At 42.8% G+C, this 26,309-nt stretch overlaps 1 protein-coding gene across 1 annotated transcript; it reads left to right on the top strand.

Annotated features, from left to right (window-relative positions):
- Nucleotides 1–26,309, top strand: GDF11 (growth differentiation factor 11). The gene is made up of 3 exons (XM_020782984.3): nt 1–599; nt 23,356–23,729; nt 24,992–26,309. Exons 1-3 carry the CDS (start codon nt 197–199, stop codon nt 25,370–25,372), a joined length of 1,158 nt encoding a protein of 385 aa, XP_020638643.1. The 5' UTR covers nt 1–196; the 3' UTR covers nt 25,373–26,309.

Genomic DNA, 26,309 nt, shown 5'->3' with positions numbered 1-26,309 from the left:
GTCCTCCGCCAGCCGCAGGAGCCCCGGCATCGGCACCGGCCCCCGGCACCCTCCCGGCCGGCTTCCCGCAGCCGCACGCCATCCACCCCCAAGGCCAAGCCGGCGAGATCCGTGTTCGCTGGAGAAAAAGGCGAGAGAGGGGGCTTGGCCGATCGGGGGCTTGCCTGGTTGGGGGGGAAAGCGACGCTCGCCAGACATGCTGGTGCCCAAGTCCTCTCTGTTCTGGTGCTTCCTGGTCCTGTCCTTGGAGTTCTGCACGGGGGAGCCCGGCGAGCGAGGGGCGGATAAAGCCCCCACGGAGGGAGTCCCCCTGATGACGGACCCCGAGGACCAGGGCTGCCCGGTGTGCATGTGGCGGAAGCACAGCAAAGAGATGCGGCTGGAGAGCATCAAATCCCAGATCCTGAGCAAGCTGCGGCTCAAAGAGGCGCCCAACATCACCCGGGAGGTGGTCAACCAGTTGTTGCCCAAAGCCCCGCCGCTGCAGCAGATCTTGGACTTGCACGACTTCCAGGGGGACTCCTTCCAGCACGACGACTATCTGGAGGAAGACGAGTACCATGCCACCACCGAGACTGTCATCAGCATGGCACAAGAAAGTAAGTCCGGGGCTTCTTTGTTGACGAGGCCGGAGTGGGGAGCGGGAGGCCGGAAGGTGGGTGGGTGGGTGGGTGAGTGGGCGAGCGGGTGGGAAGGAGGGAGGGCGGGAGGGAAGGAAGGAAGGAAGGATCGAAGGATCTCAACTTGAGGTGAACGGCAATCCCAGCGGCGGCGGCGGCGACAACTTTCGGTGCGCGAGAGGGATGGAGGTGGAAGAGGGCGGGTGGGAAGCAAGGCTCCCCGCTCGGTCCTCTGCTTGTCCTGGCTGTGGCTCGGGGTTGATCTCGGCTAGGAAGCGATCGATCGCAGGGAGACAGCCAGCTAGCCGGGGGACTTCGGAGGAGAAGGAACCACCGGCTGGCACGGGCTTGGCTTGGCTTGGCTTGGCTTGGGTGGCCGACCAGGTGGGAGGAAGGCACCGCCAGCCTCGCCTTGGCAGCGGTGGTTTGACCTCTTTCTGGGTCAAACTCCCAGTTGGCCGCCCCCGTCTAGCAGGGAGCAAAGGCCGGGCAGGGGAGACCGGTGGTTTGGGGCGGGGGCCGGGTGTCGATGCGCCTTACCGGCACCATCGTTCCTCCAACCAGACAATCCGCTTTTCCTTCTCCGGGCAAAATAAGAAAAGGCAAATGCCCTCTTTCTCCCCCCCTCCCCCCCGACTGTAGTGCAAAAAGTCCCTGCTTGGGTTTTAAGTTGGACAAAGTTCTTTGCCAGGCGCATCGGAGCGAAAGTGCTGCTTTGTGCCAACCAGGGGCTCCTCCGAGCGCTTTGCGCGGGGATCCCGGGCCAAACTCTCCCCGGGGGGCTGCCAGGTTGGCGGCCAGGTTCTCTGCGCAGCTTCTGGGGTTTGCAAACAGCAAGGCTTCGGGAAGGAGGCGGTGCGTGTGTGGTGCGTGCGTGCGTGTGTGTGTGTGTAGAGGGGTGCTGCGTGAAAAGAATGAATCCCTGGCGAAAACCAGGTCGGGCTGAGCAAGGGCAGGGGGGCGCAGCTGGCCCGAGGTGTCACGGCGTGGAAAGGTCGCTCTGCCAGGCCGGCTCAATTGCGAAGCGAAAGGGTGAATGGCGGTGCTCAGCGCCCGCGAGTATGGCTGCTTTTTCTCCCCCTGCCAAGAGACGGAAGGCGTAATCCCTTTTGTCAGCTTCCCTTTCGCCAGCTGCAAACAGCTCGAGAAAGTTTGCCCAGCCGGATCCTCGGGACTCTCCAGCTGCCTCCCCCATCAAGGGCGCACGCCTGAGGTTGGCTCTTCTCCGGCCAGGGCCAAGAGCCTCGTTTGGCGGGGGGGGGATCCTTTGGACTTCTCCCAAGTGTTTCAGACTCACGTGGATGGCATTTTTTTTCTGCTGTGCACAAACCCGTCGAGAAAGAAATGTTTTCTAGTGTTTGGAGAAAACAAACCAGAGGTGCTTCAGGGTGGTGACTGTCCAGGCCTCTGTGCTGTGCAATCGTTCTGGCCAGCTTCCCCTTTGTCAAGTTTCTCTGTCTCTAAGTGGGGTTGCCTGGGAAAACCCAAGAGCAATAGCCACCTCGACAGGCAGTTCTCCAGTTGGAGCTGGAGTCTGAACATGTTTCAGGAGGTCTGGTGACTGGAACCAACACTAGCATTGCTGGGTATCTGTTCTATTGGATGCCTCTTCTTTTTTTTGAAAAATTGCCAAGAGTTTCTGCAGATTGTAAAGGGCAGCATGGGATGAATATCTAGCATTTTGCTAATCCCTTTCCCTGCATGATACTTGCAAAGCTAGTGGTGACGGAGGAGTACCTCCCTAGGTGCAATCTGGACAAATATTCCTCTAAGATAGTATAATGCTGCTACATTTAGAACATATGTTGTGCTGTGTACTGGTTTGGTTTTCTCTTTACGATAATCAGGCATGTTAGATTGGTTTGGGCAGCCTAGAAGCTTGAGGGCTGCAAACAGGCACTGGAGCATTTCTTTTTTCCTTTCCTCCTCAGCTCAGGGCCAGCAGCCTGACACATTCAGGCACTTAATGCAGCTGTGGCAGGGGTGGGGCAGGAATGGGAACCATGTGGCTGGCCAGCTGCTGTGGACTGAATAGCAGCAGGTTTTTTTTTGTATCACAACTGATTTGCTGCAGAACAGCAAGCAGCAGGAGTATTCTATATGGACATTAAAACCTTGGAGCTTAAGTAGTATGCCATTTAAAAACACCGCACTTACTGACTGCATATGCATTTTACTCGTTCTAGGGCATCCTCTGAAAATTGTGCCGGAGTCTGAACAAAAAAGCCAGGGTAAATGTGCTCTCTGCTATAGCATTGCTTTATGTTTCTAGAGTGCACTCCCTCCTTCTTTGGCCTCTACGCAAAACCTCCTATAGTAGATGACCGTTGTGTCAAAGTTTATCACAAAATGGCTATCCTAGCCTCTGCTTCCAAGTATTATCTAGCACAGCCCTTCTCAACGGGGGCCCTGGCACATTTAAAGGGGGGGGCACAGACTGGAAATAATTCTTCACACACTATCTTGCAAGGTCCATTATGCGATCCTGATTCGGCCTATATTTCTTTCATCTTGTGTTTATGGCCATGGCCGAAAAAGGTTGTCTCCTGGGGTTGGTTCAAATAGACACTGTCTATCACTTGATGACTGGAAGTCCAATAATTATTTGCATCAAGAAGGTGAGCCACCTTAAATTATCTTGCATCAAGAAGGTGAGTCACCTTAAATTATCTTAAATGACTGCTTTTCCATCAAGTCAACTCCTCTATTTCGTTGCTCTTATTGGCTCTATCCAGTAGAAGTTAGGCATCCTTCTTTCTGTTGAGACGAGAGGAACCTGTCTATTGCAATCTACTTGAATCTGAATGCTTTCAGACACAGCCATGGCTGACATTCCCAATATTGGAATGATCCAGTATACACTAATCAGTTACACATATGCATGTGTGGACCAAGGTCTGCAAGTATATGTGCATGTGTGCACATGCACGCACACACGCCTCCCTAGCTTTAACTGTTCACTTAAAGACTCGTATGTCAGAACTGGGATTCTGAAGGGGAGATGAATCACCATGATTCGGGATTGGTAATGTTTTTTTTTTCCTGATACTGCTAACTAATTTTATAACACCCAGAACACATATGCTTAATAGCAGCAGTGTGACTAAATAAGAATGGTAAACGTTACTATCGTAGATCTTTATTGGGCAGTGAGGGTAGTTTGGGTGGCATATAAATTGAATAATAATAAAAAAAATTTATAGTGTGCTGCAAGTAAGGCATTTGAGGCCAGCTGTGATGCACATAGAAAAGCTACCTATGTGCACAAATTACACGGCAACAACTTCCCAGAATTTGAAACTGGTTGTCGTCTTTTTTCCCCCCTTTGTAATATTTTTGTTGGTATTATAATAAGGAAGGTATTTCAGAATTGTTGCCTAATTTAGACTGTGAATCTCGGGGAATTATCATTATAAAAACACATGAGGAACCCATTACAGAAGTATTAAGCATTTCTAAAAGTATAAGCTACCCATAGCCACTGTCTCATTACCACTGCTAGATGGATGACCAGCTCAGATCCTTAAAATCCTAATGCCCAGAGGCAGTAGTGAGAGGAAGTTGAACTCGAATAGACCTGAGATTGGAGTAAGTTCAAATAGAGGGTACAGTGGAAGAGATGGAGATAATTATTTTCTGTAATACTCTTGACCTCTGACTTAGCATAATTTTAAAGAGCCAGCAGATCTAAAACAGCAAAAACGACACACTGGTAAATATGGCGTTTTTACAATTCTGCTTAATTCTGTATCATTTTATGCTGATTAAACCAGTTCCATAATGCTGGAAAATGCATGTAATGTTTCTTGTGAAGAATCAATATATGTCAGAGGATATGAGCATTATTACATTAGCTATCAATCAGATGTCCAGGCCAGAAAAATCATTAATGAAATGGTGATAAAGCAAGAGTTTAGATCCTTAACCAAGGACAGACTGTAGGTGAAGTGGGTAGGAACAGACAAGTAAATAGTGCTGCTAAATATGATGGAATACCTACAAAACATCATCCTTATTCATCACTGATTTAAGAACAATATAATCTAAATGTTTCAAATTAGGGGAAAAGCAACATCGTTAAGGAGAAGAAAGGTGGGGAAATATTTTATTTCATGTATATGCTGCCCTTCTCCCAGAAATTGGGACTCAAGGCAACTTACAGGATGTATGCCCAATCTTTACATTATACTACTAAAATGTTAGTATAGGATGTATAACCAAACATGAACTGCATAACAATTGCTTGCTTTTCTCATTTCATCATTCCATAGGGAGGTATGTAGAGCCAGTCATGTACTCCCCATGATGAGGACAGCAATTGGATGCTCATTCATTCTGTCATGTCATTATTCAGTCGATCCCCAATCAAATGAAGTTACACTGAGCTGGAAGGATGCATGTGATTTACTCGAGTGACCCTTCTCTTGTCTTTCATGATTGCAATGTATAGTCTATGTTGAAAATCCCTGTTTCCATCTCTGAGCTCTTCCAGCTCACCTATATTTCTTTGTGGGTTTTGCTGCTGAGCACTGGAAGAAGATCCAAGTATGTAGTAAGGGAAATGATGTCTTTTGGGGTCCATTTTACTATTGTAGATTATTGCTGCAACAAAAATGTTGTGGCACCTTCCATAATTCTTGTGTTTTTCTTTAAAGAGTCTGGCAGGACAGGATAAAGGTGCATCCAATTTTCTGTTCCCATAATGGAGAATAAATGGCTAGTTTTACGGCCCTCTGTAGGGAATGATGGGAGAAGAAGAGCAAGCCATTCTTACGCTGCACCTGCTTGGAAGAATAGGATGAAGAGTGGGCCTATAATACCCCAGAACTCTCTCAAGTGGGCTTGATAGAGAAGGTAGTTCCTGGCCCCGTAGAAATACTCCCCTTTTACATAAAATTTCAAGATGTGTTGCAGTGGTGGGGAACTTTTGACCCTCCAGATGTTTTTGTGTACAAACCTTATCAGCTCCATCCCTTGTGACCAATGGCAAGGGGTTGAAGGAGGTGTGGTCCAAAGCATCTGGATGCCCAAATGTTCCCCATCCTTATAGTACTGAGTATACAGAAGCATTCATAATGATACACCCATTATGGATGAAGACTCTTCCTACAACACTATATGAGGCAACACTGTCTTTTCAAAAGAAAAGAAGCCTGGTCCAAAATCTTAATTAGCTGATTGTTTAAAGAAACTTCAGCAATGCCATGTCTTCCATTTGTCCATTCACAGAAACCATCCCATCCTAATGTTGATGTGCTTTTTCTCAGATACCAAAACTTATTTCAGATATGTTTGCTATTTTTAAACAATAAAAATGTATTCATTAATTTTCTAAATCTGGTCTTAGAGAAGTGGGGGAAGAGAACATTATTCTTCCTGTGTTACATTGGATACTCGGTAGGTGGCACCTTATCTTCAGGGTTTCTATTATAGTGTAGCCGCATCCACAAGGGAGTTTTTCCCCCAGAAAGAAACTTCATACACAATCTCTTCTTGTTACGGCTTCTGCAATACTGTTTGCTCAGTTTTTAATTACCCCATATTATGAAATATTACTCTCCCATTTTGTGTGCTCGTGTATGTGTTGCTAGTATCTGTTAGATTCTTCAGAGGTATGATGATGCCATTTAAGCACACTGTGATCATTTCTTTGCCCTCTGACTGCTTCCTTTTAATGGGATGAGTGCATGTGCATACATGTGCAAGAGAAAGAGATTGCAAGAAAGCAGGAGATGCTACAGCTTAAGGAAGAAAATAGTACTGGGAAAGAAAATGCTCCCAGATAGATAACTTGCCTGTGACAAAATCTGTCTGTTTAGATATGAATGTAAATGAAAGCTGGGTCATCCCACACCTACCACAAAAAAAAGTTTTTAAAGTTTTTTCCAGCAGCATTACATGCTATCATTTGTAGTGATGTTCTGAAATTAATTCAGGCACTGTATGTTAAACTGATTTGTACACATTTGTTCTTTTTCTACATCCAGATAATTTATGGCTCTTCTTGTGTATACGTCTTGCCTTGCCACTTCAAGACCAGGCTTATCAACTCTTTCCTCTACATCTTCCAAGTGTTAAATCACTTTTGACCAACTTGAGAGAAAGCATTTTTCTTTCTTTCTTGTATGTAACACTATTTCTTGTGTGCCGCTACATTTTGGAATGCATACCCTCACTTTATTTATCACCTTAGAAGTAAAATTTTGCAAAGGTGTTTGATATCTTTAGATCCAACGTCTGATGGTTAGGTTACTGTCCACAGAGATTTCTCAGCTGGACAAGAAAATCCAGATCCCTCCCACCCCAGTCTGACATCTAGTAAGTCAATATGAAATTGAGAATTTAGAGCCATCAATTAGGCATAGAAGCTTAGTGGCTTGATTATCAAGATGTGGTCTGCAGTATTGATTTGAGAAACCCTAAAGTGTAAAGGATGTCTGTTCGGTTAATGTCTCAGAAGATGAGAGTGAAAGGAAGGCCAGGAACAAAGCCAAAATTACAACAGAGAATAAATGTATCTTAATTTGGATGTCTATTGTTCTCCATGCCCCGGGCAAATTTTTCTCTGCTCAGATGCTGATGGCGAACCCTTGAACAGAGTCTTGCAAATGCTAGGAACAATTTGTGTACTGTATATATGTGCTCAAAAGGAACAGAGCATTCCACCTCTTGGTTGTAGCAGCAACAGTGTAGAACGGCTATGAAATTAATGTAGTTTACTTTTACTAAAAGGGGAAGCTGCTTCAGTGCAAGTCACAAAGCTCAGAAGTCCCACCCACTAAAGATTAAGAATTAGTTAAACAGTTGGTTAAAAGGCAGCCGTCATGGCAGACCTAGGCTTCTCTGAGTAGTCTGCAGTGAACATCCCAGCAGCTTGGCTTGATATTCCTGGTTTAAAAGCAATAAGATCCATGCCATGAAAACTGAGCTGCCCAGCCATCCCATGGAGAAGGTTAGAACAAATTAACAAAATCTTTCCTGGAGTGACTCTTTCTAGTTTCTGTTTCACAGCCTGTGTCAAGAACTACATTGCACCCTCCACAGAGGAGTAAATGGTGGTATCCTCAGTCATCATAGGATAATCTGAGGCTAGACACCTAACTAGGTTATTCTCAGTTCCTCTCAAAATTCTTTACATAGTTCAAATCGCAGCATTCTCATTTTTCAAATGGGAGCTAAATCACCATGCTCGGGAAACGGACCTCCTCCTGTACTGTTTTGTACATGGAAAAGTCTCAAGCAGAGCAATGAGCAAGGCCCTTGAATGACACTTATGACTGAATAGTTCAAGTCTGTACAAAGAGGAGAGATATCAAAGCTAGTCATCAGGTTGGATGTGGGCTCAATCAATGGTTAACAGGGCCTCAGAGCAGATTTAAATGGTCTGGGATCCAGGATGCCTCACCCTAAAAATTCATTTGGGTCCTGAGCTTTTGCAATCTATGCTACTTACCTAATAGGAAAAATAGTCTTGGACACCCATATCTAAAATGATATAACCTTTTTTGTTGGTGTCATTGGAAGGACTCTACAGTGTAGAGGAACACAGCAAATTTTCTGATGTTCTAGCTCAGCCGGCTGCCTCCTGATGTCTTGCAGATGTCATACTGGTTGAAGGTTTCTGGGAACAGTGGTGTGACACATCTGGTGAGCACTAGGTCACTAGTTGGTAACTGTTCTGCCTTTTGGGCATTCAGAAATTAATCTGTGCTGGACACACTAAGAAACGTGTGTACAAAGTTATTATGACGTAAAGATTGGCAACCTTCAGTTCTCCATATGCAGACATAGCTCCTATCATCCCTTGCCATTGGCTTTGCTGGCTAGGGGTGATGGGAGCTGTGATCCAATCCAAGAACATCTAGAGTGGCCCTTTCTTTGTTGCCGGTTGTGCTCCTCTGCCAGAAATCAGATCTATGGTGAGGTATTCTGATTGGCCTGTGAGATGTAACCAGAGTGTGATAAGCAGCAAACAACGGAAGGATTCATATGATACATTTGGCCCTCAAATCAAAGTTTTTTTTAAATTCATAAGTGTTTAGAGAGAGGTACAGTATTTACAAATCATGAGCATATTAAGGCATCAAAGAATGTACTAACAACTTGTTTTCAGTACCCACAGAGGGAGAGAGAGAGAGAGAGAGAGAACAATGTTCCAAAATAATGAGCCATGGCTCTACTTTGGACTTGGCTGCTACTTAAAACTGCCCCAATAACACTGCTGAGGAGCTAAAGCAAATCAGAGAACTGAAAGTCATTAGGTCTTCAGGAGATTAACACTGAATTGCTGAACTTGAAATCAACTCAAAACACTGCATGGCTAGAGAAGGAAGCCTAGCCCTGAACCAGGAGACAAAATGGCCACCACCAAAAAGCAGTACTAGTACCAGAAATACATATGCTAGGTATATGGTTTAGAGATATATTTATAAAATGTTTCAATATATGGAGGCTTAAAACTGTCATCAAGCACTAGAAATGTAGTAAAGTTATTATATGCAGGACTGATTAAAATTAAGAATTCCAGAATAGTATGTGCAGGGATAAAAAGCTAACAAAGGATCTCTGACACATGTCTCTATATTAGGACCAATATCTCTACTGATACAGCACCAATTATCTAGGGTTTTCTAATGAAATCAGATCATAAGATTATCCTAGCCTTAAAGAGCATACAGCTCCACAATGGGACTACATACATAGACACAGAGTCTGCAGTACGATAGATGTACCACAATATGAATGCATGAACATTTCAGAGGGATAAGAGTCTCCATTTATAGCCTTTCCCTTGCATGAAAGGAATGTTTCTGGAAGAATCCTGGACCCCAAATGCTCACTTTAACTGGTGTGCCTGGGAGGTAGCGTATGGTTTGGAGTGTGTGAAGGCCCAGCGGAAGGAAGGGGTGTTGGACGGGAAGGTGTGGGGGCACAAGTGTGAGGAATCGCAGTAGGGAGAAGGACTTCCCTCCTGGCCAATTCTACAGCTCATTGAGAAATTTCCTTCTCCAGCATTAATAGACTTGGATGGCTTTGAAATTTTACTGCCCATAAAATCGGCGACACGCTGAGGCTTTTTTTTTCTGTGTTAAATGTTTGCGGCTCCTCTCCACCATCATCCCTCTCTCTCTCTCTCTAACCATTTCTCCCTATTCTACCCGCACCCCCCCCCCCCGATAAAGCCAGCATACACACACCACCCAAAGTGAATTTGACAAGGGTTGTCCAATCTGATTTTAATTAGCTATCTGGAATAATTCCCCTTGCCATAGTCTCGCTGGATTGGCTGAAACTGATCTATTGGACCCCTTATAATATCCTGCCTCTTGGAATTTTTCCTTTCTTTCTCAATCCCTTTCCCTTGATGGCAGTTATGATTTTTTTTCTCCTGACACTCTTCCATGGAGCAATTGTGTGTGTGAGTATTTTTATGGTTCCTGAACAGAAGGAAGGGAAGGTTTTATAGGCAGTGGGGCCATAAACCTCTCTGGGTCCCTGTTCCTCACTCCTTCTGTCCTGTCCTCCCCCCACCTTTTTAATCTAAAGCGTACATTTCCCCCACCCATAGACAAGAAACTAGGGAAGGATAATTGGGTTCTAAACCATTTATTGGCTACCCATGACCCCTGATGACCTTTCGTTTGGGCACTGGAGGTGGGAGGGGAAGTTAATGAAGTACCTTGAAGGGAGATTGGGAGGTGATCGTTTGAAACCCACCAAATGCTATGCCCCCTTCCAGCAATACTGCATTTGGACAACATGGAATACTGTAACTCTAAACCAAAAGTGAAGAATTCAAATCTCCTTGCAGATATCATTTCTGAATATAGGAATAATTTCAATGTAGACCTTGGTTACAATTGTGAGGATAGTGTTTTAAAATTGAAGGGCATCAGGAGACTGAGGGATAATTGTTATTATTAATTATTAATAATGTACCAGGGAAGAGGGGTTGAAACTGGAACTGTAAGAGTGGCCAGAGTTGTGACTTCAGCTAGGTTCATTTGTAACAAGTTGTGTAACAAATAAATCTATCAGAATGGGAAGAAACTAAATACCCTCATATTTAGGAGCCTAAATATGATATCATAAATAGTTATCAACCAGGTAAATCTGATCTGTATTTCTGAAAAACAATTATTGCACCTTAACAAAATTCAGTGGCAGTTTCTTTTTGATTATGCAAATACTGTAAATGGAAAAATCTCCCAACCACTGCACTGTATCTTCTGTCAATTTTAACCGGGATTGTAGGTAACTTCTGCCTACATTTCACTGAAATGCATGGAATTACAAAGCATTCATTTTACCCAACAGTATGTAAATAACTATACTGAGGTTATATCAATACCATAAGCGGAATTCTATGTGGGGTCATGAATAACATGCAAAAATCTTGAAGGGATTCTTCCTTTATGACATGTTATATCAGCTTTTTAATAAATGCTCTCTGAGGGAATATCAGTGGCAATTATAACTGGTGTAGTGTGTGATTTAGTAAATCAGCCTTACCTAATCTGGTATTCTTTAGAGTGCTGTACTGTGCTTCCCATCCTTCCAAACTAGTGTGACAATTGGGGAATGTTTCCATAAACACAAGAGGAACTGACAGCAGTTGCTGGAATATCAGCACTGTTTAAACCATTCCACAATTGTTCTACATATGAAACTAAACAGAGGTCATTCTAGCTGGGGCAATCCGAGGTATCATCATAGGCATCCTTCAGTCTCGAGAGACTATGGTATCGTGCTCTGTATGGAGGACTTGGAACAGCGTCTAGTGTGGCTGAGAAGGCCAATTTGAGAGTGACAATCCCTTCCACACTGAAGACAAATACAATCTGTACCCCGTCTAGCTCCCTGATTTTGCTGCTTTCATGACTGCCTCTTTGCCTCAGCCTGCTGGGCGAGGGTCTCTTCAAATTGGGAGAGGCCGTGATGCACCGCATGCCGCCAGGCTGAACGCTCCGATGTCAGGGTTTCCCATCTGTTGAGGTATATGACAGCCAAATTAAGGTGCTAGTTGTCAGGCACCAATAAGTAACTGTATATTTGTCAGTACTATGACTTGTATGTGTGTGATGATAACAAGATGACCTTGGTTTTCTGGTGTGTTCTTGCAACACTAAATGGTACTTAGATGCATTCACAAAGGAGGTCTAGATTTGTGAGTAAGCAAAATGGAGAGTAGGTCTCAGCCAAACTGGAACTGTTACAAGTCACCTACACACTGCCCAGGACAAAGACTGGAGTATGATATTCTAATTGTTTCCTGCAATTCCTGCTTTTCATGTGTAGCAACTGATGCCTCATCAGAAAATAAGGGAGCAATGGGCATATCACTAACTGTAAAAAACATTCAAAATATGGGAACTTAGCCATTATGATTAGCATATTATCTCTATTGTATAAGATTTCAGAAGTCATACATGGCAGATGAGACAGTGGGAGACTTTTTGTGTGAGCATGGCACCATCTTAATGTCCAAATACTCTCATGGTTCCCTAGATATGTGGGTTCTCAGAATATATTTTGGAAAAGATCTATGTTCTTAATCTGTTTCTGAAAGCAAAAAACAACAACAAAGATATGATTATGAATTATCTGAATGGTTAATTCAACTATCTGTGGTAGAGTGGCATCTTAAAACAACAACCTTGTCTTTGCACTACCGAATACTGTTGGGGTGGGTTTGGCAAAATTGGTGTGAGGAAACTGTTGAGTATGGCTTTAATTAAAAATAATAATAAACATCCCTTCAGATTATGCAGCAAATAAAAATGGTTTGGTCAGGAATCTACAGAGCTGACTGAACTATAGTCTGCCTTAGGAGACCACCCCTTATTTGTTCATTTACCTCAACTGAAATTTTTATTTGTCTCAATGCATTCACTCATAGATTCTGGTAAATTACAAAGAATAACATGTTTCCATTGACTAACAATTCTTATATAAAAACAAACATAATATTTTGTGGAAATGTTAACCTGTTACATTGCTGAGCTTAACTGCTGAATTTGCTTCATTATTAACTAACTGATTTGGTTACATTGCTGACAGAACCCTTCACTCTGTCTACTTTTGACTGCACAATCCACATAGTCTTAACTGACAAAAACCTGACTGACTATAAGAAGGGTGGAAAAAAGAATCTGAGGTAGAGAGAGAACTATTTGCTGCTACTGAGTTGTCTGACAGCAACCACAGTCCAGAAAGGTCCCTCCCAGCCGAAAACTCCTTAAAGGCATCATGTGAGGATACAACACATCCAACAAATAACTCAGTGCCTAAAAAACTGAACTCCCTTCCTGGTCTACAAACACAAGGCAGTAACATGTACAGAAGTAAAATATCTCACTGGAATCTTATAACTAATTTTCACACTGAATTAAAGTGGATTCAATTTTGCTATGAATGGTGATGATGCAGGTTGCCTTAACCATTTTGGTCAGTAGAAGAACAGTTTTTAAAATGTTCTATAGCAGTGGCTGTGACATACATGTGCGCATGTGTGTGTTTAGAGCAGGTGCTGAAACAACCAAACAGGTATTCCATAAGCAGAGTGTGTAAGCATGTTCATATGTAAAGCACTGAATGACTGTCATCCAGAATATTTATTTATTTAAAATACTTTTTACTCCACCTTTCTCCTTGAAAAAGGCTCAAGGTGGCTTACAACAGTAGAAGATGATATTTAAAGTTGAAAGCAATAAGTGTATGCAACAGCGCTTAGCATCATTAAAGACAATATTTAAAGCTAAGATCAATGAGTAAAGAGGCATCTTACATTATTAAAAGGCAATATTAATGCTAAGAACAATAAGTATACAATAAAAAATGCCACTCTGAGAAATGTAAACACAAAATCTGAAACAAGTAATACGAAAAAATCCAGTAATATATTTGAAATACTGTGTGAATCTGCCCAGTCTTCAAGATCTACTGGTGAAGTTCTTTTGTACATCCCATTGATGACGAAGGAGCTATGACTATTAGGATGTGGGGAAAGGGTTTATCTGGGCTGCTCACATCCCGCAGGGAGTTAAGGTGGCTTTATTCTGGCAAATGGGATACCTGAGTGAGTTTTCAAATGGATGGTTGTGTCTTACTACTTTGAATGTGTTTTCGGTGTTGCTTTGTTTACTGTCTTTTAGTGTGGTATTTATTTGATCCTTTTCAGTATTTACAGACTTATTGTTTTTAAGCTTTCAATATTGTCTCTTAATGATGCAAGCTGCCTTGGGTCCTTTTTAAGGAGAACGGTGGGTTAAAAAGTATTTTAAATTAATAAATAATAACTTTAACACCTGGCCCGTTAGGTTGACCTTTTGTATCAGATTTATCTTTTTTACCCCCAGCTGTTTCTTTTGCTGTGCCTTCCACTCAAATCTCTCTTTTTTACTGCTTTATTTTGCTGGTATGATTTAAACGGTAACATAACACAACATAACATAAGAGCCCTGCTGGATCAGGCCAAGGGCCCATCTAGTCCAGCTTCCTGTATCTCACGGTGACCCCACCAGATACCTCTGGGAGCACACGAGACAACTAGATACCTGTCTCTTGATACCCCTCCCATGCATCTGCCTTTTAGAGGTACTAAGCTTAGAGATTATACATCCTCATCATGGCTTGTAACCTGCAATGGACTCTTCCTCCAGGAACCTGTCCAATCTCCTTTAAAGCATCTAGGCCAGATGCCATCACCACATCCTGTGCCAAGGAGTTCCACAGACTAACAACACGCTGGGTAAAGAAATATTTTCTTTTGTCTGGTCTCACTCTCCCAACACTCCATTTGAGTGGATGGCCCCTGGTTCTGGTATTGTGTGAGAGGAAAAAGAGCTTCCCTCTGTCCACTTTATCCATCCCCTGCATAATTCTATATGTACTTTTATACAGTTTTATAACTGTGATTCTGTAGCAGTTTTAGACTTCTTTAGATACCCCAAATATTACATAAGAGTACATGGTTAGGGCAGAGAGATGATGGATCATGTCATAACGGCTGGAGAGACTACAGTAGAGTGGGCTGGCTGGAATGGAAACCATACCAGTTCTAGTGTTATTTTGGATGCTTTCTTACACAAGTCACCATATGTAACTTTGATGTAGTTCACTAATGAAGCCTAAACTATACAGATACCCTTCCCTGTCCTGTTGTCCGTCTTCAGAATTCTCTTCTTGCTTGTTACAACTTGCTGTGACTGTAGTCATTTTTGACTTCCAAACAACTAGTGCTACTCCTCCCAATCTTCTTCTGAACTGTTACAGAAACACTCATCCAAATGGCTGATGGACACCATGCCCACGTGGCCCAATGTAGTCCAAGGCCATTTTTCTACACTTCCTATGCCTGTGAGTTTTCTCTTTCTCCACTTCTGGGCAACATGCCCATACCTACTGTATGTCCTGCCTTTCCATGAGGTGAATGGTGGCCACAGCGCTATTTGTAGAGCGCCTACAGCAAGCACTGGAATGGTCCACTTTAGTGACCCATTGTGCCCCAACACCACAACCACTTTCCCTCTCTACTGCCCTTCATGGCATAAGGCTCAGAGTGTTCCCAAAATGCACAGTCTCTTGTGTTTCTACCTACAACCCCAACCATCTTCATTTTCCACCATGGTGCAGTGCTGTGGTGGTGTAGCAGCATAGTGGCAGGTTCTGGGGGGGGGGTGTCTATCAGATCCCCCTCACCCTGTGCTTGCTGGTATTATATCATGGTGCTGTGCTGTAGTGAAGGATGTTACTGGGAGCAGAACTGCAACCAACCACTCATTTGCTCCTATTCCCCACACCATCCACTCAGCTCCAAGCCATTTCGTGTTGTCTGGTTGAATCACTGACGGGATGCTGGAGGGGATGGGAGCTCAGACTGTAGTGAGAACGGGTGGTTCAAGTGAGAGCATTGAAGATAGAAGAGGAAGTCCCTGCAATGGAGTGACAACACCTGCAGTGGCTCTGTCACTGATGGGAAACAAAACCTGACCCACTTCACAAGGGCCTGCCAGTTCACTGCAGGGAGGAAACCCAAACCATGAAAGATGGGTCAGAAAATCTCAGTAACTTTTCTTGTCACTTCTCTTGCAGGAAGAGGGGGGGAATACCCTCTCATAGGCATGAAAAATATCTCAGGATAATCACTTTTCTTTCTCTAACAAAATGTGAGGAAGGGGCAGGGGCAGGATATAGAACCATGGACAGCACCCTGGCAGGTTTTTTTTTTGTTTTTTTTGGTGGGGGAGGCTCATTCAGTACCCTGCAAATACTGAGAAAATGAGCAGCAGGAATAAAGGTCTATGTCAAATGCAGGTGTTACTGAATGTTGCCCACAAACAGTCTTACCTCATTGATAACTTCAGTGTAACAAACCGCAGAATCTTGAGCTAACTAGTTTAGAGCACTGGGATAATACACATGTGAACACAGTAACCTGGCTCTGCTTTCGTTTGTCAAATGTCCCACGCCCAGTCTTGTAGCTGTCTTCTGTACTTTAGTCTGGCAATGCCTGTGACCATGTTTCTCATAGCGAGGCTTAAAATACTGGGGGAGGAGGGAGGGAGGTCTTCTGTCATTTCAAGATCTGGCAGAGACGGGGGCGGGTGGGGGTTGGGGGTAAAGAAATTCCCAAGGGAGCACAGCATTAATTTGGGACTTGTGCACAGCAAATTGCCTTGGGCATTTGTTAGCAGAGGCCTTCGCTCCCAGTCGGCTGTGTAGGGAGCGGCGGCTGGTCCGTGTCTTGACCTTTGCGTGTTAGCAGGGCCTGCAGTTCATGGCACATGCAGCTGGGGGTGATTAAGCTGAGCGGGGTGCACCAGGCAGGGGCAAAGGGGCACTCCGAACTCAATGTAACCCAGATGTCTCTGAACAGATGAGGAGTGGAGGGGGTTTGGCCACTGGGTGTTGCTGGCCGGTGCTGGGAAGAGGGAGTGCCTCTCTCTCTCTCTCTCTCCTTAGCCTATCTGTATTAACAAGAGAATTCTGTTTGAATCCCACGTCCATTCTTTCTTGGCTGAGGTGAGATCTCGTGTCTCCAGCAGCTTGAGTATTTCTCTCATCTTCACTGCCTAACTTTCAAACGATTTGGGCATCTATCATGGCCTATCTGTCATAAGAGTTTTCAAAGAGATCATTCAGTTCTTTGTCTATGTAGGGAAAGGGAATTATTTTTTTTCAGAGCATCTGACTTTGCTGGGAAGAGAGGTTTTCTTTCTCAATTTGTTCCATAAAAATGCTGGTTTTTTCACTTTCTCTGTTCTTGGCTGTTGACAAGTATATTTATATTCTCTCAAAATTTGTTCTAACAGTCTTTTGTTGATGTCTGTCCTACTTCCAATGAAGTTTAAGATGTCCTAAGGCTATAGCTCCCAAACTTAGGGCCCCAGGTATTCTTGTTCTACAACTCGTAAAAGCCCTGGGCATTGGCTGTGCTGGCCAGCGTTTCTTGGAGCTGTATTCCAAGAACATCTGGGACATTAGTCTGGGAACAAATAGCTATTGATAACAGATGGTCTCAATTCTGTCCCTGCCTACATGAAGTGTGTGTCCTTGCCTAACACCTTGTTCGTGCTTCCCAGTTTTAAGCATTAGAGGGTTCCAGAGAGTCCATTCCCTTGGGAGAAACTTGCATATGAAAGCCGACAATGTATTTGTTGTATATGATTGTCTGCATTTATACAGGCTGAGGACATGAGACCCAGATATATTAATTTCTTGCAAGAATAGACACTTTGGGGAATTTTCCACAGTTTTTTCTTGTCAGACTTCCTTCTCTCTCTCTCTCTCTCTCCCTCTCTCTGAATTAAATCATGATTAACAATTGAATGAACATATTTAGCTACTAATTAAGTAAAACCATAGAAAAAAATAATCTCATTTTGCATGAGAATACAGCAGTATTTGTTATATTTCTCTGTCTATCTGTGTATCTACCTACCTACACAAATGAGACAATATTTTCTCTATGCTTTTATATATATGATAGGTATATATGATACCCAGTGTCGTATAGTGGAGAGTGATGGACTAAGACTTAGGAGGCTTAAGTTCAAATCCCTGCTCAGCCAGGAAAGCTCACTGGGGAGGTGGAACAGGTAAAACCACTCCTTAAATATCTCACCTTGAAAGCCCTATTAGGGTCACTCTAAGTCAGTTCCAACTTGATGTACATATATGTATAGTACATATATCCATTTGGACTAGTGAGTTGATATACATCAAGTTGGAATATGTATATAACATTAACCAAGTTTTCCCTCAATTAACTGCTGTTAAAAACTGAAGTGCATTAGGTTTCCTGTTGTTCAGTAAATTCCATCTTCTCTGTATTATTTTGTTTTCCCCAGCTTATGCAAAAATGTTTAACTTGACTGCTTGTTATTTTGAATATTCGTCCGTGCCAGACCAGCCCCTCAGGTACAAATACACTCTGCTGAGGCAGAGTGGGTAAATTAGGAACCCATTGCTTCCTGTAAAGACCTGGCTTGCTGCATTGCCAAAGCAGATGGAGATAACAATGGATAGTATTTGTGCATAGGTACTGGTGCAGTTGGATGCAGGATGCAACTCCACCTGTTGACAGCTATACTTTCCCCGATGATGGGCAAACCTTTGCATAAGAAAAGGTATAATTATGCAACTTATGTTGGCAATTTGTAAGTAATTCTCTCTTCTCCTCCTCCATCTCCTCTGGCTTTGGAGTAAATGGAAGTTTATTGCAGTCTGGGAAAGGGGGTGGGTAAAGCAAGAAGGTGGATATGGAACAGGAAAACAAAAGAATTGGAAGAATTGGAAAATTATTAGTACAGTTTTTGTTCTCAGATGGTGATAAGGAAAGCCAAATATGTATGATGCTGAAATCACATAAAATTATCAGAGAAGGGATAGGCAGAAACTCTAAATGACACAGGAATAACTAAAAGTTTATTGCAAAAGCAAAGGGATTAGGTATAGAATAGATGGTTGGTAGATTAGATCAGAGTGGCTACCTGAGACAAGCAGAAGAGAGAAGCAACTCTTTACTATTGCCAAATAAGGGTACAATTAACACTCAGTTTTTTTCTCATTCTTGACAAAAATAGGACTCTTGATAGACTGTTGAAAAAATGGGCAACTATTACAAGATTTTTTCTGAGAAGAGTGAAGGATAAGCACTTTTTTTCAGGAACAGTGTTTGTTAAAAGTGTGGTTTTGTGCCAAAAAACAAAAAACAACCCACTAGGTTTTATGTGCAAACCAGTTGGGTTTTTTTAAAAAAGGAACCAAAATGCAGCACACACCTTGGCAGGAAGAACACTTTAACACATTCTAGTGTATGTGTTAAACATACATTCTAGTGTATGTTTTTGCTTACACATACAAGCAAAAACATACATCCTTGCATGCTGAATGGACCAACTGCCAATAGTTCACAAGGATTGAACTATCTTGACAACTATAACCACAGGAACAAGCATTTAGATTTTCTTAAGGATGCTCCAAAAATCATTTCTTACAGTAATATTCATTTTTGGGGAAAGAAATGGCAAAGAATGAGAATGATATTTGGAAGAATAAGTTGAAAGTTAGCAGCTGCAGCAGCAGAAATGATTTACTTGCTGACTGCGGTGAACAGCACTGCACTGTATTACAGGCCACTTTTCAAATTACAAAGGAAAATAAGCTTTCTACAAAGTACAGTTTTTCATGGACCAGTTGTTGGGAATGGGATCAGGAACACGGAGCAAGAGACACATGATAAATTTGTATACATCACATAGGATAGTACTTTGATGCACTAGAATTTGTGCTAATTAAGTTGTCTCTTTGTTAAAGAAACTCCAAAATACCGGAGAACTGGATGATGGAAAATCTGTCACTACTGGGACTTATGCTGTTTTATAAACTGCCTAAAGCATTCAAAACTGACACTTCTAAGAGGAAGGATTCCGGGCTAGATGTACATATTGTATGACTCATACAGGACAAATGGCGAAGTAATAAAATCTGGGTTAGTAGACAGAGAATGTGTACAGATCTGGATGGATTTAGCCACTGTTGGATTAAACAACACAAGTCCCATCTTAGACTTTGTTTTTAGGACCAGAGGTTTCTTGCAACACTGGAACATACTGAACCTTGCATGATTTGAGAAACGGGCTCAGATCTGGTTACCTGGATAAGCTATCACCATGGAATACAGGGGTCTCAGGGGAAGGCTAGGGAAGAATCCTGTCTAAATCCAGATGTGCTAATAGTACTGGGCTAGATGAACTAAGGCAGTTGTGTACGTTCTGGTCCAGTGGGGTCATGACAAAGTAGGAAGTGTCTAAAGAACTGAGTTGTGGGCTGGCTAATAAAGAGTACGTAATCAGGTGTTCCTGTTCTTCTGAAAGTGAGGAAATTCTGCCAGGTACTTACATCTATTAGTAACCAAGAACTGAGTGTCAGCAGGCCAACTAAAAATGGAAATCAGGGGGTCGGGGCAGGCAAGAAACATCTGATGCCTGATCAGAATTGAATGCTAGCTATGGGCTAACTACAAAGCTTGCAGGTTTGTGTTTGAGTGTTTAAAGACCAGAGGTTTGCTTCCATATCAATAGTGAACCCCCTAATAAGGACAAAGTAACAGATGCTGGGTTGAGACAAGACAGAGCACAGATTTGCCCTTGCATGACATGCCCAAAGAAAGCATAAAGAAACTGTTAAAGGCCGTAGTCTGGAGTGAACCCAGCCTATTTTCTCTGCTAAAGAGAGGGCAATGGGGCTCTAACAGGAAAGGGTGGCTCTGTTTCCAGCCTTTGAGAATTCTTTTGGAATGTCTGCCTCCTACTGGCTGAGCCTGAGATAATACCCACTGTGGAACGGAACATGTTAAACTCAAGGAGGAGAATGTTGCTTAATTTTGAATGGTCAAGGTTCTTCATGTAAGAGCTAGCACACTCTACTATAATATTCTTTAGCCTGATCCAGTTTCTTTTGTACCTGGCTGAGACATGTTCTTTCCTCAGTGTGCTACTGTACAGTGTTAAATGGCTGTTGTGTCCAACTCAGAAGTGGCAGAAACAGCCATATTTCAGTAGATGCCACATGTCTTTCAGGGAGAAGGTCACCAGTACAATTCTTGATATACTGAGGTTTATGTTTTAAAAGGCTCAGTAGCATGTGATGGGAATGGCCTCTCTCTGCCTGAAGAGCTGCTCCCAACCAGACATAACTGGTTTAGATGGCCATAACTGGTAAAAGGCAATAAATAACCTGTCCTGCAGCACTATGGTTGTCTTAGAGAAAAATACAACTCATTATTCAATGTATGTATTTTATGTATAACATAACAGGTACAGGTTCCCCTTGACAATGAAGGCCAGTCATGTCCGACTCTAGGGGCCAGTGCTCATCCTCATTTGTAAGCCAAAGAGCTGTTTTTTTGTCCGTTGACACTTTCCGTGGTCACATGGCTGGCATGACTAGACATGGAATGCCATTATCTCCCCACCAAGGTGATACCTATCCATCTACTCACATTTGCATGCCTTCGAACTGCTAGGTTGCAGGAGCTAGAACAAGCAATTGTTTCCAATCTGTAGCCTCTTTCAAATGTGCCAGGAGCCCCCAGGGGCCATATGGACTCGGTGGAGAGTGGGTGATCTAGAGCAGTGGTTCTTAACCTTGGGTTACTCAGGTGTGCTGGCTGGGGTTTCTGGAAGCTGCAGTTCAAAAACACCTGAATAACCGAAGGTTAAGAACCACTGATCTAGAGCACTGATGTAGCGCCTCTATTCCAGAGCACAAATGCAGGATCACTTTTGCGCTTGGACTCTATCCTTGATAAGGCATGCTTACTAAGGTCCTACAATGGCTCAGAATCCTTATTAAAAAAACATGGAAGGGGGGGGTTAGGCACTCTGTGACTACAAAATATAAATTAATGAAAGGAACTGGTACATCCACTGAAATCTGAGGTAAAAATGGAAGGACTGTCATTTTGGGATGTAAAAAATATCCTTTATTTCATTGTAAAATGCGTTTTGGCCTATCAGCCTTCTTCAAGGGCTATATGTATAACATTTTTAAATGACAATTACAACATGATAACTTACTAGGGACAACATCATATACATTATTTGCGGCTTACGAGCCTAGCCTGTGAATAATTCAATGGTTGTTAAGACACACAAACACTTGCGAGGACTGCATGGAATTGGACAACTTGAGTTCTGGAGCGCTGGTCTAGGCAGGCTCCTCAGCACTCTCCCTTGTTAAGTTAGGCTCACTCCGTGCCTTCAGCCTCCGACCCCATTCATCCTGCAGGTCTGGCTCTGCAGTATTGCCAAAACATTCTCTTTGACGCAGTTTCCCTGTGAGCTCTATGGCGAGGACAAGATCAGTTAACAATGTTTTTGTATTATACCTGCACCTTCTTCCTTTTCCGTGTGCGTGTTGTCAATGCATTTCAGTATTAAAGGCACAAAACTATACACACTTACCTAGGAGTACATCCTATTAAAAGCTATAGGACTTATTTCTGTGTATGTATATGCTGCTTTCTAGTAGGGGACATCAGAATTGTAGTGTAAGAAGGTGGTATCAAGTTTGTCACAGAGCAAATTGCTCCATAGCTAATATTCCGTTGCCAATAAGCATGATTTTCATGCAACACAAAGGAATTATGTATTTCTGTACACTTCTGTAGTATAAGTAGCTCAAACAGTTATGGATGACTCTACCAAAAACATTTTGTGAGCCCTGGTAGGGAGAAAAGCAATCCTTTAAATTCTTCTTTTAACGTAAATCTACAATCCAGTATAGTTTCGCAGTGACCAAAACATACGAGTTTGGATCCTGAGTTCTCTTTGGTCGGCAGGAGCATCCAGTGAATGTATTTCTATGAATGTTTGTGCCAGCAAAAGAAACAGGGATACAACTTTCACCATTTTCTCCCTGTACTCTCTGTGCCCCTCAGGATCTGCTCTGGAAAGCTGGGCAGCCTTGTGGGCTATGGAGGGTAGGGAGGAATCAGAGAAGTCTGGAGAGAGATCCTGCTAGATAACAAGCTCTAGTACAAATGTGGAAAGAATTCAACATGCACACCACATCCTTTACTGGGGAGCAGGCTATTTATTGTTTAAGCGGGGTGGGTAAGTGGGCTAATTGAGTGACTCGTAACCTTGCATTATAGAACACTATACATGGGAACTCATATTTTTGTGGGCATCAGCTCTTGAGCGTTCTCATTTGTTCCTTTGAAACCCACCCTTTCCTTTCGAACCCACTATTATTGGTGGCATAATAGTGACCACTTTAAATTATCTACTTAAAAAGCTATTGATTTATTTGTCCCTCTCTTTATATTCTTAGTATATGGAAATAGAAGAAATAGTCTCTTAATTGCTTCTCTTTTATAAAAATATAGTTTCCTTGGTTTCACATCTGCACAAAGTTCTATCCAGTAAATGAATGTCTGACTGGAGGGTTTAATGTTCACTGTGACTGAAGACAATTAGAACGGACAGTTGAAGGATATGTTGTTATTGTTCAATACTGCCTCCATTGGTGGGCATGGTATTCAACCAAAAAGAAATCTCTATGAAAGCTGAACTGTGACAGCAGGTTTAGACAACCATGTTATCATGTTACGACTACAGTTATTATGTGATAAACATAGCTGTAAGAATTGTCTCTCAGGTAGAAACCCCAATGACTGGGGTTGTAAAGGAGTTTTGCTAATTGCTTCTCTCTTTTTTTCTGCCAGCGGACCCAGCAGTACAGATTGAAGGCAACCCACACTGTTGTTTCTTCAACTTCAGCCCCAAGATTATGTTCACCAAGGTAGTAAAGGCACAGCTGTGGGTGTACCTACGGCCTGTTCAACATACCTCCACAGTCTACCTACAGATCCTGCGTCTCAAGCCTGTGACAGAGGATGGCAGTCGCCACATCCGTATCCGCTCACTCAAGATTGACCTGAACTCACGCATTGGCCACTGGCAGAGCATTGACTTCAAGCATGTGCTGCAGAACTGGTTTAAGCAGCCTCAGAACAACTGGGGAATCGAGATCAACGCTTTTGATCCCAATGGCAATGACCTGGCTGTCACCTCTCTTGGGCCTGGTGCTGAAGGCCTGGTGGGTAAACAGGAAAGTCCCTTACCCTCTTCTTTCCCCATCCCAGCCCCAACAGAGACCCAAGGAATACTTTATATTTCTTGTAGATCTCACAAAATCTACAAGTGCTGCTGGTTACTACATGCTCAACCTAATTCCTAGCCTCAGTGCCATACTGTAGCATTAGGGCATGCTCAGCTTATGAAGCAGGTGAGCACTGGAGCATGGGGCACTCCTTATATGTTCAATGTTCAGTCAAATGTCTCTGTGACTCACTGTTCTGTCATTCCCATGCAAAAAGACACCACTCTGCCTACATGCCACCTGTGAGCTGCATACTGGGACACTGGGAAATCGGAAGTTCTTTCCAGAAAAAGATGTTCTGAATTATTGGATTCATATATCTTATTATTCTAGATTTTCACATGGCCACCTTAAACTAGTCGTTCACATGCATAGCAGTCTGGTAAATTAATAGGCTGACATTCAAGTTTTAAAGTCTACTTACTTTTTATTATTTTTTTCAAAAATAGTATTTGCTTGGTATTGATATATTTTTTCTTAATTTATCTTTCATTTTTTATTCTATGATTAGTCTCTTGAAGCAACTAATGCAGTTTTTACTAACTAAAATCTTGTATATAATTTGCAGTAATAATACCAGGTTAAATAAACATTCATAGATATGTAGCTTCCCTATACCTTACTGTTTACAATTTGATCTGTCTCGGCAGAATATTTACCTCAATGTGATTTTTATTAATTTTACTGGCAACACCTGATACGTCATTATCCCACAAGGCGTTTATCTTGTTGTTTACACTGCATTTCCTGAAGGAATATATGACTATCAGATTTAATAATGGCTACTTAAAGTCAAGTCTTTGCTTAGCCATTTCTAAAGCAGAAAAGGAAATACTCAGTGCCACTTCTGGGAACTGGATAGATGCCTGAATGCTAGGACTGAAGGAAAGATTGCCTTGTAGGTATAGGTAAAAGATGGAATGAACAAATCTTTATAGGGCTGGGAGACATGAACGTATATTAATAAGGTTAGTTTACTTTACAGGATACCTAAAGGGAGAAAGGGTGGACAGATGAATCAGTAGAATGGATAGGACAATACAGTAAATAGCTAATGGGGTTAACATACTCCAAGACCTGTGTTTCTGAGGGCCATGGCCTTTCCTTCAAGTAGTTCTCTCTTGTCACAGAGATAAAGGAAAGTAGATATTGCATGTGAACTCACATCTTTGTTTTTTATTTTTCAATCCCGTTTCCAGCATCCTTTCATGGAGCTGCGTGTGCTGGAGAACAACAAACGGTCCCGTCGGAACCTGGGGCTAGACTGTGATGAGCACTCAACTGAGTCCCGTTGTTGCCGTTATCCACTGACTGTTGACTTTGAAGCCTTCGGTTGGGATTGGATTATCGCTCCCAAGCGGTACAAAGCCAACTACTGTTCAGGCCAGTGTGAATACATGTTCATGCAGAAATATCCCCACACTCACCTTGTGCAGCAAGCCAACCCTCGAGGCTCGGCAGGGCCTTGCTGTACACCCACCAAGATGTCCCCCATCAACATGCTGTACTTCAATGACAAACAGCAGATTATCTATGGCAAAATCCCTGGCATGGTTGTTGACAGGTGTGGATGCTCTTAAACCCCCTGCCTGTCCTGCCACTCCCTTCTCTTGATCCCCTTGGATTCCTGCTTCGATGATGCACCCTGACACTGAATCTATTCCTTAGCATTTAAAAACATTTTTGGAGATAAAATAATTGTGAGAGAAGAACAAGATGAATAGCATTGTATTGAAAATCTCTGAAGTGACATCATGCGCTGTGCAATAATCAAAACAGACGTCACATTTCTGGAGAGTGGATGAGTTGGCTTGGATCAATGCTTTCCTCCCTGAGGTATATCTGAAACAAGCATTCTTCTCTTCTCCAAAACCCTTTGTCTGACCCATCACTGCTCAAGCTTTACTTTTACTGGCATTATCTCTTTCTTCCCAGTCTCCTTTCTCTCTTGAACTGGGATGCAAAAATGGTTGTAACGTGAAAAAGCTCACCAGAAATGGAGAAGCTCTTCATCCCGTTTACAAACAGTGAAAGCTTCTTTGATTGTGATTAAGTTAAACGAAAAGTTGTGTGAAACAATGGAGATAAAGAGGGAAAAAATAGAGGTAAATATTTTGTACTAAGGTGAAGAAAGAAGGGAAACAGCCAGCTTGGGCAATATTTGGAATTTTTTTTGGGGGGGGGGGAGGGAAGACTATGGTGTGGGGATTTGAAGGTTGCTGAACCTGCCTGCCTTTTGAGAGACAGAATCCCTGAAGACATGGGAGGCTACAAAGAGATGGAAATGGGCATCTACTCAGAAAGCTTCTATGTACTGACTGCATGGGTGCAAGAGGTGGTGGCTAAGTGGAGATGTAACTTATAGACTTAGAAGGGTGTTAGATGAGCTATCTAACTGGAGGTTAAACTCCTAATTTTAGCATCCTTGGATGCAAGTCCAACTCACTGATTTCTGTACCCTTCAAACAAGACTGCTCCAATAGTCAATATACTTCAACTCCATTGTCCTTACAAAAA

Source organism: Pogona vitticeps, chromosome 2, assembly GCF_051106095.1.
Source record: "Pogona vitticeps strain Pit_001003342236 chromosome 2, PviZW2.1, whole genome shotgun sequence".
Lineage (NCBI taxonomy): Eukaryota > Metazoa > Chordata > Lepidosauria > Squamata > Agamidae > Pogona > Pogona vitticeps.
This window is presented reverse-complemented; position numbering and strand designations above follow the sequence as displayed.